We start from the raw sequence: 14,819 nt of genomic DNA on the forward strand, positions 1-14,819 counted from the left end.
GCCGAAATTAGCAAGGGGAAAAGCCATAGTTAGGGTTTTCAGGCTTCCAAGCTCTATAGTAAGTCATCCCAAGCCCCGTTTTTAATGTTCTTTACGTTTTTGAAACTCCGATAACTTGATTTAGCTTATTCTAGCAATAATTTAACCTAGGGTTCATATTTGGAAAAATACCCATAGGTGAAATGTGTTTATTTTGATGTTTTATGGTTATGAAGTCTTAAATTATGTTAAACGATTTGTACTAAGCAATTTTAAGTGAAAACGAGTAAAACGATATAATCGGTAAAAATACCTAACGTTCATAAGTAAGTGCTAGAATGAGAATTTGATGTTACCATAGAAGGGAAAAATGTTCAGCATGTTATAAAAAATAATAATATGGGATGAAGTTTAATTTTCAAATTTTAGGGTAAAAGTGTAAATATGTATAAGTTTAGGGGCAAAATTATAATTTTTCCAAAGTTAGAGTCGAGAGCTGTTTTGATAAATGTGAGTATTAAATAAACTAAATTTGCTATTATAAATTAAGAAGAACGAAATCCGGGGTTAGACCGAGGAAAGAAAAAGGTTGAAGATTAAGTTGATAGATTTGGCCATATTTTGTACCGAGGTAAAGTTACGGTAAATAAATGCAATATTTTGATAATTATTATTAATATTATTGTTTTCAGCAATTATGTATTTATTTCATGAAAATATCTAATGTTGACTTAAGTATGAGATGACAGAGAATCAGCGATAAAAGCCCCGTTGAAACATTAGGAATGTATCAGATACAAATGTCATGACATTAAGGGAATGAGATCCCATGTAAGACCATGTCTGGGATATGGCATTTGCAGTACAAGAAACATCCCATGTAAGACCATGTTTGGGACATGGCGTTGGCACCGAGATGAGAGGTCTCCCGTAAGACCATGTCTAGGATATGACATGGGCACCGATATGAGAACTCTCATGTAAGACCATATCTGGGATATGGCATTGGCAGTACAAGAAACATCCCATGTAAGACCATGTCTGGGACATGGCTTTGGCATGTTATTATCAGAAAAGAGACCCAAGTATCCTTATTATTCCAATGTGGCTCAACAGGCTAGTAAACAAATTATGTTCCATGAAAGTTCAGATAAAAGCATAAATAGCAAATTCAGGTGAGTTATAAGAGTTAAGAACATATTATGTTATCAATTGAGAACCAACATTTCAGCAAGAGAAGAGTAAGTTATAATCATGAGTTATCTAAGTATACAAGTAAGTGAACGAGTAAGAGAGTAAGTAAAGAGGAAATTAAAGATCATGACATTTGAGTATAATTATTTGTGTTAAATGTTGTTATTTATTTGCTTGTAAACTTACTAAGTTTTATGCTTACTTCTTTTATTTTCCTTCTTTTATAGTATTGCAAAGCTAATTCGGGGATCTTAAAGACGTCAGAGAGCGCTCACACTATCAACAACAACAACACGGTATTTTATGATGATCAATGTTTAAGCTATGGCATGTATAGGGACTTAGTCATTTTGAATGTATGTCCTTATGATATTGCTAAAGGATGATGTGTAAATATGTGATAATGTTTAGCTATTAACATGGCTAAGTAAGAATATGTTTGGTATTATGAATGCCTAGGTGATAGTTTATACCTAGAAATTATGAAAGAGTAAAAATTTGCAATGAAACAGTTTTGGAACTGCAGCAGTGACTTTGAAAAATCACCAAGGATAGTATAAAATTAATTAGAGAGTGACTGATATATATAATTAAAGCTTATCGAGTCTATTTTCATAGAAAAATAACGGTGTGGGTAAAGTAATTTTATATTCTGAGATATTTGAATTTTGGTTAGACAGGGTCAAAATGGTTTTTGGAGTCCCTTGTTCTGACTTTATAAAATCATTAAAAATTTTACAAAAATAATTATGAGTTATAATTTATATGTAAAGTTTCCTTAGTAAGCCTATTTTTTATTTTTGTAGAAACAAGTGAGAACACCATATGAAAATCACACAATGAGAAATTTCATTTTCAGTGAATAAAGGTCAGAACCGTCAGGCAGTGAAACATGGGAGACTTTAATGAATAAACTGTACTAATTGGCTAAACCAAAAATTCTGAAAATTTTATGGTAAGATAATATATGAGTCTAGTTTCAGGGAAAATTTATAGATCTAAATTTAGAGTTTCGTAACTCGAGTTATAGTTAAATTAGTGACTGCTGCGCAGGTGCACAACATTATGGTGAACAGTGAAATAAATTTTAAAAGCAAATTTTTATGCCCCGAACTAATAAGTTAAGTCAAGTAACGCCCCATACTCAACTCCGACGACGGTCTCGGGTAAGTGTTGTTACAAAATCAATGGCCCTTAAAGACTTAGGCTCATGATACCAATTGTTGGAGTAGAGGAAGAAAAATAGGACATAAGACAAGGCAACAAGATACAAGAAAACATTTTTACTTGCTCACAAATGTGCAGCAAGGGAGCTTATGGCTTTTAGCTCATTTTTCTCATTCATTCAACTAGAAGAAACAATACATTTATAGCCAAATAAATCACCAAATACTACCTACTACCACTAAGTAGCCTAGTAACTTGATAAACATTGCTTGTACACATAAACAAGCCGCCTAAACTAGTCATTCAACACCTAATGTATCAAGTTGTCATCAACTTGTTCATTTTCAACTAGTTTGATTACAATGAAACTAAACAAAAAAAAACCTTGTTGTTAAAGCAGGCATACATGCTGCAACATGTTTACAAGCTACGTGCACTTCAACCAAAAATATCATAGCAGCATGGTTGGCGAATTTTCAACTTATTTACTGAATCTTGTTGTTAGATATCCATTGATAATAAAGAGTTTGTCATCTTTCATCTTTCAAGTTTAAGAAGAAATTTGAAACTAATTCTGATAGATATTCCTTAAAATTCAACCTGGAAGAGAAACTATATTGACATATATACTTCATACATTTACTCAAAATTTGAGTAATTTCAGTCATAATTCCATGATCCCAAAGTTGTTCCTCTCATAGTGCTAAAATCAAGTATGTAACTACTACTAGAGGACTGTGGATTATTACCATCAATAACTTTCCATTTTATATATCTACAGTGGAAATATATCCATATCCAAAACTCATCATCAAGTCTAGGTAACATAATGAAAGAATTGATAAATGGAAGGTACCCATTGACTGCAGCAACCTATAACTTAATAGGAAAATTGAGGTGTTGAAGATGGTTTTAAGCAACCAACATTGAAATGGGGTTAAAGAGAGTTTTAGGGAGATTTCACCATTTGTTCTATCTTAGGTGATAAGTGCTAAAAGTAATATGTTTTATTCTCATTCCTAATGCTTAGATGTTAATGATGAATTTTATGCTCTTAATCTTTTAAATTCTTGTTTTTATACTTAAGAGAGTATTTGAAAGCAAAAGAAGCGAAAACCAGAAAAATTGAAGTAATGTACATGAGCCACATGAGCTAACCCCTTCCACACGGCCATGTGAGTCGCAAGGGATGCCACACGGCCATGTAGCATGTCGTGTCGATTTTGCGAATTGGCACTCTAAATTACAGAAAAAATTATTTTTTAGGTTTTTCGGGCATTTTAAGACGTATATATGACAAACAGAAGAAGATAAAGGGAGGGTCTTAATAAAATACTCAAGAAAACAACTCAAAAGATACCATTGAAGCCGATTCGAAAGAAGATTTCTGTCAAGATTGAAGACTCCCAGTTGGGTTTTTTTGAAAGCCATCATGAGTTTCTTTATTTCTTGTGGTTATACTGCGTTGAGATGTTTTTATTTTGAAGCATCAACTAATTTTCTAAATAACTAAGGGAGATGAACCCTAAAATGATTTCTGTTTTTTATTTTTATTTTACGAAATAAATTCTTAGTTTCTTATTCTCAATTATGTGTGCTTAATAATTGGTTTAACATTTTTAAAATATTGATCTATGTTTGATGTACTTAAATTAGAGGAGGAATAAACCCTGTTTAAGAGTAGGTCTTGCGTAATTGAGTGGGGTTGCATACAATCTTAGAAATAGGGCGACATAAATATATTGGATTCGAGTCAAATCTAATATAGGGGAATCTATAGATTGAGTTAATGCGATAATATAGGTTTTAATTAGAAAGAAATTTCAATTAATCAACCTAAAGTCAGTTGCTCTTACTCTTGAAAGAGATATTAACATAATTTAGAAATTTCTACGGATCAATATACTAAGTAAAGAAATCATGTAATTTAAATTATTAGTGACAGATGAACTCTAGATGAATTCTTTCATTAGTATTGTTTTGCTTCTTGGTTGTTAATCATTTATTTACGTGTTTTGTTCTTTGTCATGTTCATTAGTTAATTAAACAGGTTAATTTTAGTTTTTAAATCAATCACTTGAATCATTTAAGAAAATGAGGGATTGTGTATATGAACGGATTTGAGAAAAGAAAACAATTTTTGCTTTGTGAAATGTAAGAGGAAATACACATCAAGGTAATTATTCCTGTTTTGGTAACTTAATATCTTACATTAAGCTAAGAGGTTGTTGACCACATTCATCTATATTTTTACTTAATAAAAATTTAAAAGGTAAACTATTTAGATAGTCACCCAAGTTTTAATGCGTTCCTGTTTTAGTTATTCAAATTTTTTATTAATTTAATTACTCATGTAACTCAATTTCATTTTTTAGCCACTCCATTATTAAAATGTTTTGGTCATTAAATAGAAATATTGGCATGAGATTCTTTTGAATAATATAATCTTTAAAAAATATATAAGAAAATATTCATATGGATTAGATTTGAAAATGAAGCATTTTGAAATATGGGGATAAATTCTAAAATTATATATGAACTTTGATTCAATGTGCAACTTGATATATGAACTTTAATTTGATGCAATTATACACATGAAACTTTGATTGTGGTTCAAATGTATACATGAAACTTTAATTTTGATTCAATTATATGCACATTTAAAGAAATAAATACATCAATTTATTTTTATATTGGATAAATATAATTATATGCGTATGTAATATATAAACATAAAATGGTGCTATTAATAATTTATGAAAATTTGATCAAATCAAAATTTCATGTATAAAATTACACAAAATCAAAGAACACATATAGTTTTCAAATTTACCCCTAATTAATTCTATGAAATTATTTTAAATGGAAACAATTGATATAATGTCTAAACAATTTTATAGTATTAAAATATCGCATTTAAATCCCATACAACGTACAATATTTAGAATACCTTTTTTAGTATTATTTGTAAAAAGCTACACATTTTTAAATTAAATTAAATATATTATAATTATCGACATTTATGAAATTTTGTTTCACATTGCTTTCTAGATTGCCAAGCATTTGACTGTAATTTTGATATCTCGGTTATAAGGATTGTCTGGAAACCAAGTTAGCCGCCTTTTGTTTGTCCTTTTCGTTGGAAACTAGCCGCCTTATTATTATTTTCCATGTATGCAGAGAAGAGGAATAAAATTACAATCTTTATGCAAGGTGGTATTATTTTGACTATTTCTTTGTCAATCAATCTTATCCAATGAAGAATAAGATGGAAATGAAATGTGAGTGTATAAATAGCATGTTAGTTTCTCATTTCTTCCCATATCGGATAGCATCAGTTCATAGATATTTGCGTTGAATCAATTTGTTTGTATAATTTGAAGAGAAAGATGGGTGGTTTTGCAAAAGAAGCAGAGGTTAGTACATCACTTCCCCCAGCCAAGGCATTTAAGGCATTTGCTGAAGATCTGGACACCCTATTGCCCAAGGTTGCCCCACAAGCAATCAAGAGTGTGGAACGCCTTGAAGGAGATGGTGGCCCTGGAACTATAAAGAAGATCACCTTTGCTGAAGGTAATTCAATTACTTAAAAAGGTAAACTACAATTTTAGATTATCTTTATTCACATACCAATTTGCCTGTGGGGTGATAACAAATGCAGGGTATGGATTCAGTTATGCGAAACACAGAGTTGATGTGTTAGACAAAGACAACTTGTTGTACACTTACGTTGTGATCGAAAGCGACTTTTTTAACAACATGGTGGAGAAAATCAGCTACGAGACAAAGTTTGTAGCAGCAGCAGATGGAGGAACAAGTATTAAGGTAAATACCACCTTTTACACCATTGGTGACATTCAGATCACTCCAGACCTAATGCTCCAAATCAAGGAAGCATCCGAGAAGCGAGCCCTTATTTTGAAAGCTATTGAGAATTATGTGTTGGCAAATCCCGATGTCTAATTTGTCTTACCCAAAAACTGTATTTGATTTGGGTAGTAAGTTGTTTGTCTCTCTGGATTTCATCATTTCTGTTTCCATTGTAATAAAAGTCTTTGGAGTTGTTATCATCTTTCATATATACTTGAAACCAATGTTTTATGGTTCATGACACTTACACTCTTATTATTTGTAGGCCTCAAGCTTTTGTTTGTGTTTTTAAGGTTGGGTTTATAGTTTTGTTAATTACTTATGTACTTTTTCATGTTTCTATGTATGGCATCTTTTGCTTGGTTACTAAACTCTTAGAGGGTTTTTAGAATCTCTTTAGTGTCAAACACTGTGGAAAAAATTTGACATAAAGAGTCTATTTTATACTTCAATATTGTTCCTAAATTATTTAAATTGTATCAATTCCTTCATGTTCCTTAAGTGTTTGAGGATTAAATTGATAAAATTTGTATAAATAGAGGATTACATTTGTTAAATTATTTAGAATTAGGAACTAATTGAGGACTAAATGTTATTTACACCAATTAAAAAAAGGTCATGTTATCATTTTCGTTAATGATTTAACGAATGGTGGCCAAAACAAAATCGATCGAAAATGTTAGTGATGAAATTGAAAGTTTTTGTAATTCGATGACCAAAATAAAAACACGCTAATAGTTGGGTAATTAATGGTATAGTTTACCCAATTTTTTCTTTTTAATAAGTTAATTTATAATAATTATAATTTCATATATAATTTTAGGATGAAACTTATGATAACATTACTATGGAGAAGTTTAGCAGAAATTGGAATCCAATTACTTGAATATATAAGAAAAGAAAGACAATTTATTGCTTTGTGAGATGTAAAAGGAAATACATATGAAGGTAATTATTAAATATTGTGTTTACTATTTGATAAAAGCTTACAATTTTTTATAACAATGTTTAAACTTTCTAAAAAACAAATTTGGTCCTTTATAGCTTAGTAAATTTTGTGTATCCCATCCTTCATATCAACAAATGGTAAATTCTAGTAATATTTGAATAAACTTTATTCAAAACCAACAACTACTTAGAAAAAGGTAGGAATGGACATTTTTTTTAGGCATTTAAATTAAGTTTGAATTTTGATGTCATCATTGTGGGGAGCGCTTTACCTAAATACTATCCGAACAAGATTATTCTTAAACCGTAAAACGGATGATGACACGTGTACTTATATAAAAAAATGAAAGCAAATTTCATTCAAATATTCTTATTTTATAATTAAAATTTTTTATTTCATGCGAAAATATATTTATATGTTAGGCTTTTTAATTATGAATGTTAAAATATGACAAGGTTTGTCTTTATTGGTGATATTCATTAGAATGGGAAGTTACCTTGTGGATGGTGGGGTAGGACCCCAAACTCTACAACAACAGTGGACGTACTCTATGGAGAAACACACACAATGGGGAATTTAGGGTCAAAATTGTGGTGTCTTAAAATGCCTTTCAAACTAGTAATGTTAGAACTATGAACTCGTGCCTCCCATGCAAAGTGGAAATTCAAAGAAGAATTGGATCAGCTGAGACGAACTGTGCCATCTGTCTTGAGGAAGATGAAAGTGAAGATCATCTTTTTCTATCGTGCCCTTTTACTATAACAGTCTGGTTAGGAACATCATTTTCAATTAGAAGCGATGCTATAGGAACCACCTCAATAAAGAATTGGACCTATGAGATCAAGTACATGGGATGAACAAAGACAAATGGATACTCTACACCTGATCCCATTAGCATATGTATTCTGGGGAATTCGGACTCACTGAAATAAAGTTATCTTTGAAGGACAAGAGCCTAACTCGGTTGCAGTAATAAGACAAGTGATCGATCAATTACAACTGGCCAAACAAGCTTTCCTACCAAGGGAGGAACAAAGAAAAAGTACCATAATGGCCCAGAGTGGAGCTATCACACGACAGACTTCTCACCAGCTCATATTGGAAAGGAAACCATTAGGAAACATGACAGGTGCTAAATTTTATATAGTTTCTTTTATATATTGTGACTTGGTATCGAAAAAAAAGAAGAAGAAATTAATGTCTTTTAAATACTTTTGTGGGATATGGTGCATTCATTCAAATGCAATTATAACCGGTGGCGGAGCTGAGTAGAGAACCAGAAGATATGATACCTCTTAAAATGGTAAAATTTTTAATTTAGGCTCTTTATAATTTATAAAATTTTAAATTATTAATAGTAAAATTACACATTAACTCCCTAAAAATAATAAAAATTTGATTTAATTTTTTAAAAAATTATAAAAATATATATTATTAAAATAATGAAATTACATTTTTATTATTGTAAAAATATACAATTTAATTTCGGCCCAAAAAGTTTTATGATTCCACCACCTATTATAATGAATATCACCAATAAAGATAAACCTTGGCATGATGCTTGTAAAAAATGCATCAAAAAAGTAGAAATTGATGATGAGAACAAAGTATGGTGCAAGAAGAAAAAAGAGTTGATGATTATAAATCAAGGTGACAATTTCTTTTTCATTGTTAAAGCAACACATTCTAATTTGTTGTGAAATTTCAAGATATCTTAAATACTCGGAGGATAAGATCATAAATTTTTTAATTTCTTAATTTCATCATTTAATAATATAATACTTATAAACTTATTGTTATTTACTTACAAGAAAAATAAAAAATAGAGAGCTATTATTAGAATAATTTGATTTTCAAATCAAAATAAATAATTTGAATTAATAAATTCATGATACTTAATTTTTGTATTTCCGCATCTTTTGTTTTAATTACATTTTTTTAGGTTTATTAAGTATTCGGCCGATATTGGATAGTTTCGAATGATTGCCTTGTCAATTAGAATAATTAAATCTGTAATTATTCAATTCATTCTAAGACTTTGATGAATTGTATAATTATTTATGTTGTAGTTTATGATTATGTGGTCTGGATATGTGATGTAGCTTAAATAAACTTTGTTCAAATAAATTTGTTCTATTCAAGACTTTTCCAAAACATACCATGTCTTGGCCATATTGAAATCGATACAACATATACCAACTTTGATTATTTCTAAACATGCATCAAGTTGACCATATTAACCATAACCAACAAGATATCAATAGTACCTTAAGTACCTCAAATTCAAGACAACATTTCATGCCATAATTATCAACATTAGACATTAGACATATATATATACCAAACTCATCAATTAAACATTAGACATAATCCACCTATACATGTCATTATAACCTTAACCAAGATATCAAAATCTATAGATATAATCGTTGGATAGTGTGATAGATCTCCGACGAGCTTCCAACCCGATCGAGCTTCCGATAATCTGTAAAGTAAGTGATAAACAACTATGTAAGCAATGAATGCTTAGTAAGCTCGTACAAACTTTAAACATAATATTCCAATTCAATAATAAACTTTATATGATAAATATAAGCTATACCAATGCCTCAAGATTTATCAACTACATAACCACTAACTCATAAATGAGTAAGTCTATCAACATCATATATCTATTCATTTTTAACATAATAAAATTTTATAAAACATTTTACACCATCATTAACATTTTCATAAACTACGGATAACTTCCTTTTCTTACTTTTCATTCTATTTACTAAACATAAACTTAACTAAAAACATCAATTAACTAATTAATATATTTTTTCATAACATAGGTAAGTTCAACAATAACATACGTAATTTCTCATACATAAGTACATTATTCAACTCATCAATCCCTTTTTCATCATATCACATTCAATTATGAACTTACCGTTTCATTTATATAATACCAGACATAAGCATATACATCAATCATAATCTCAAGCTTGACATAAGCCTAATCACCATCATCAATACACAAGTTAGTGCATTTATGTATATAACTAATTTTCATGCTTCAAATCACTATCCCATTTTCAATTCTCATACAATATCATCTAATATCAATCATAGTACCGTTTTATTTAATTACTCCTATTAACACGACTTGGATTCGGATAGATACACGAATCCAACCAACACACCAGTTTAGCACCCAATACCTTATCGGATAAATCCGAAGTAGTAACTGCGTCCAGCGCTATATAAATTAACACCCAGTGTCTCATTGGTTAAACCGAAGTAAATTGGCACCCAGTGCCTCATCGACTCGAAGTCAAAGAAATCTCTGAACTCTTCCTATCCTATGGCATGCCATCTATATCTGACTCAGCCTGATACAGTTAATAGGGTTCCAATTCACTTTCCAAATACAACCAATATCCAATTCAATTCATTTCAATCAACTTTAATTTAATCAATATCAAAGTGTCAAATACTCACCTCAACCACTTACCATATGCATTAAAATAAAAATACAACAATTAGTAACTAGGTTCGGATTATAGAAATACAAAATGCACAATTTAAATATAAACAATATTAATGAATAAAATCACAACTATCATATGTCAACCTTTTGAATTCATACATATTAGCACATCATTTCAACATCATTTTGTACTATACTCAAATTGCGCATGCTAACATCTTTCATTTGATTAACAATGTCCCAATTCACACAATTGCTATATAAATAGCTATTCATATATCAAACCACAATTGTTTATACATTGGCATTAGCCATTCAATACTCAATTCACGAGTACATAACTCATGTATCTCATTTTCATTTATGTTCAGGTCAATATTCAATAAATAACAAATCTTTCAAATTCATTAAACAATTTACCTTACTGAGATATTTCATACGAAGAATGACTTATGGATATGAGTACATTGTCAATCCAACCAACACACCAGATACTCACAAGAGTCAATCCCTCCAACACACCAAATCACGATTGTACTCTATCCCGTGTTCAATCCAATCTGAGCAATCAAAAATTCATATTGCAGAAAATTCAAGTTGTCCCATGTTAATCTACTCAAAAATTCGTATTGATTTTAAATTCTAACCGTACGAACTTACTTGGCTAAATTGCAAAAATGTAAAAGTACATGGGCATTTTGGTAATTTTCCATTCTCCTATATTTTCCCCTCGACCTTGATCTAAATTAATAATTTCATTCAATTTATTAATTCAGACAATAAAACAATTTATTTTATGAAATTTAGTATTTTTACAATTTTACAAAATTACCCCTAACGTTTTACTTTTATTCAATTTAGTCACTAAGTTGAAAACATGCAAATTAACCATTTTTAATGCAAAACCATGATAGCTGAATATTCATGGCATTTATTACAGCTCATTTTTGCAATAATTTCACAACAAACCCTTGTATTTTTACTATTTCAACAATTTAGTCCTTAATCAAAAAATTCATCAAAATTACTTAACAAAATACTTTTAAATATCAACCAAATATCAACCAATATCTCAAATTCATCATTTTATAACTAAAATCATATAGATTCATCAATGGCAACATTCACAATCTTTAACAGTTTCAAAATCGAAGGTACGGGTTAGCTGGACCTAATTGCAACGATCACAAAAACATAAAAATTATTGGAAACGAGGCTAAATTGAACTTACATGCACCATCAAAAGAATGGCCAAAACTTGAAGCTTCCATGATATATTTTTTCTTTTTCATTCGTGAAGGAGAAGGCACCAAAATGAATATAAAACATTTTGATTTATTTTAATTTAATTTAACTATCAAATTACCATTTTGCCATTGGTTAAATAAATAAATAAAACACCAAAGTCATGTCCATATTTGTCCATCACATAAATATATGACATAATTACCATCAAAGGAGGTTTAGTTTCACAATTGATCCTTCAATTTAATTAAATTCTAACTAAATAAACTTATTTACAATTTAATCCCAAACTAATTAGGAGTAAAAGAAAAATTAATCCAAAAGCTAGTGGATCAATCATAACACCACCGCTTGAAAACTTTGACCATGATTTAATTACCATTTAAGTCTCTTTTTCTTTATTCAATTAACCATTTAATCACTCAAATCAAATAGTGATTAAATTTTACATCTTTACAATTTAGTCTTTTTAATTAATTAACTATCGAAACGTTAAAATTTTTCAACGAAACTTTGATACCACCTTAATGACACTCCGTAAATATTTATAAAAATTATTTACGGCTCAGATTATAGAAACGAGGTCTCGATACCTCATTTTTTAGAACCACTTGACCTTAAGGTCTTACCACTTGAACTTAATTAATCATTCAAATAGCATAAATTATCATATCAAAAATATTTTTAAAATCATATTTGACTCGTAAATATTAAATAATAACATTTACGAACTTACTCGTCGGATTTGGTTGACTCGTAATTTACTTATTTAAAGTATCAAATTTATTTAAATGGATTATTTTTTTATTAAAATGATCATATTTGAGATCTAAGCTCGAAAAAATGTGTCTTAGAATATGTTGCGGAACTAAAAGACAACTTTTCATTCAGTGAGAGACAATTCAACCTAAGAATCCCGGGATCCCATCCGAAAATGAGTTGTAAGAAAGCTGAGTTCTAAACTTGAAAAATGACAATATTGCTAAATTTAATCTAATAAAGTCCATCCCATGTATCAAATTCTATTTAGTGTTGTTGTTTCTTGCCTGCAGTCTTATGTTTTGTGTATTTATCCTGGATTTCTGTTTTGCCTTTGTTTTCACCACTTGCCCATGTCGTGGTCCTTTGCGTCTTGTATACACTGTTTTTATTTGCTTTTTATAAATTTCTCACTTTCTCTTTAAAAAAAACAACTTATAATTACAATGTGCAGAAATAATTGATCATAATTGTCCATTAACTTTCTACCTTGAAGAAATAATTACAAAAATTGGAACTGGAATTGGGTGGAGTGCGCCAGGCCCGAGCTATAGTGCAACGCCTGAGCGACGCCCGAAAGCCCCAATAGCAAGCTACTGCGATGGACTCTCTCCCTTCAAAAATAAATTTAATATCATGTGAGCCAGTGGCCCACGTATCAGATATTAAACTGATAAGAACAGATACTACACTTGATCTTAGCCAAAAGGCCGAGAAAGGTATGCTCATTTCTGTCAAGCATCGCGCTATTTAAAACCTGCTTCTCGCCTCTTCTTACGTACGCTCCTTGATGTGGGATCTTATGCGAAGGAGCAAGGCACCATCCCAGCAAAGATTTAGTTTCCGTAGTTGCATCAGACAAACAAATTTAACATTGAAAGAAGCATGCTTAAGCTAATTAATTCAACAAGAAAACCACTTTTCTAACGATCAAAACTTTGAAAAACAAAAGCTACATTTGCAATTTGTAAATCACGCCAGGAATGGGATTTTGGCTTTGCTCAAAGAAGCAGCAATTGGATTTTAGAATACAGATTATCTTGTTTCAAGACTTTTTATTTGGAACAAAATGGAAATTTCTCTGGAATCCGGTGGTGATGGGAATCATCTGGAAGTAGATGATGGTGAAGGTTCTCAAGAAGATGTGGATAGAAATACTAAGAAGGAAGAGACCAACGGTGAGGCGAACACAGAAATGATGGTTGACCCAAGGCCGACCCCAAATCTATCATGGAAGGACAAACTAATGGGGATTGGAACCGGTAATATTGCTAAAACGGCGATGACAAATTCTGGCATGGGGGATGATGATGATCTTGAATTCCTGGAAGGAGATATTAACAGATCTACTATCAATGGATTCCTGCAATAGATTTTTCTGATAGGATTCCATGAATCTTTTAAGGAAATGGAAACTACGGTGGTTCTGAAACTGCTAGGTAGGAACATCGACTATGGGGCTTTAAACAATCGGATCAGTAGCCTTTGGAGACCCTCTAAACCCTTTCATCTTATGGATATAGAAAACATATATTACTTGTCAAAGTTTCAGTGCACGAATGATTTTGTTTTATTGCAAGGCCCTTGAATAATCTATGGGCAATACTTGACTGTCCAAGTTTAATCCGTTACAACCATATCCAAGCATGGTGATGGCTTGGATATGTCTACCAAGACTCTCAGGTTTTTCATATCATTCCTCAAAGAATATTAATAGAAATAAAATATTTGTGCATACGCCACATACGTAGTCAATAATATTTCATATCACATTGATAACATATATTATTTTTACCCTTTGAAGAGTTATCTTGAGAACTCTTATTGTTCTCTTATTTATTACTATGTTCCCACTTTTAGTGATCCATGATTATATCTTCAGGGAATGCAGCAAATCTAGTAGGATAGACATTTTAAACAGCTCCATTGATTATTTATTTCATAAACATCACTGCAAATATACGTAGATTTCAAATCAGAATCTATCTATTAATGTTGTCATGATTAGTCTCCAATTATAATAAACATGATATAATAAATAAATTATAATAAAATATATCTGAAGATCTTTAACATCATCGTCATCACCCACGTAAGGATTATATAAATTTCTTTGGGTAATAATTACATATAGTGCGTAGGCCCCAATTGAAGACTTGAAATTGCAATAGCTCTTGCAAG

The 14,819-nt window shown here is 30.5% G+C and overlaps 1 protein-coding gene and 1 non-coding gene across 2 annotated transcripts; one reads left to right on the plus strand and one right to left on the minus strand.

The window, feature by feature from the left end:
- The first annotated feature begins 5,646 nt into the window (after window positions 1-5,646).
- Window positions 5,647-6,525, plus strand: LOC107908517 (major allergen Pru ar 1). Its single transcript, XM_016835698.2, has 2 exons — window positions 5,647-5,913; window positions 6,002-6,525. Exons 1-2 carry the CDS (start codon window positions 5,730-5,732, stop codon window positions 6,301-6,303), a joined length of 486 nt encoding a protein of 161 aa, XP_016691187.1. The 5' UTR covers window positions 5,647-5,729; the 3' UTR covers window positions 6,304-6,525.
- A 6,640-nt stretch (window positions 6,526-13,165) lies between these two features.
- Window positions 13,166-13,361, minus strand: LOC121215035 (U2 spliceosomal RNA). Its single transcript, XR_005910771.1, has one exon. It is a non-coding gene; the product is annotated as a U2 spliceosomal RNA (small nuclear RNA).
- Between the last annotated feature and the right edge of the window lie 1,458 nt (window positions 13,362-14,819).

This window comes from Gossypium hirsutum, chromosome D02 (genome assembly GCF_007990345.1).
Source record: "Gossypium hirsutum isolate 1008001.06 chromosome D02, Gossypium_hirsutum_v2.1, whole genome shotgun sequence".
In the NCBI taxonomy this organism is placed as follows: Eukaryota; Viridiplantae; Streptophyta; class Magnoliopsida; order Malvales; family Malvaceae; genus Gossypium; species Gossypium hirsutum.

Coding starts and splice junctions, on each gene's coding strand:
- LOC107908517 (XM_016835698.2), top strand. CDS start 5,730: ATGGGTGGTTTTGCAAAAGAAGCAGAGGTTAGTACATCACTTCCCCCA. Junction 5,914..6,001: donor GAAGATCACCTTTGCTGAAG/GTAATTCAATTA, acceptor TAACAAATGCAG/GGTATGGATTCAGTTATGCG.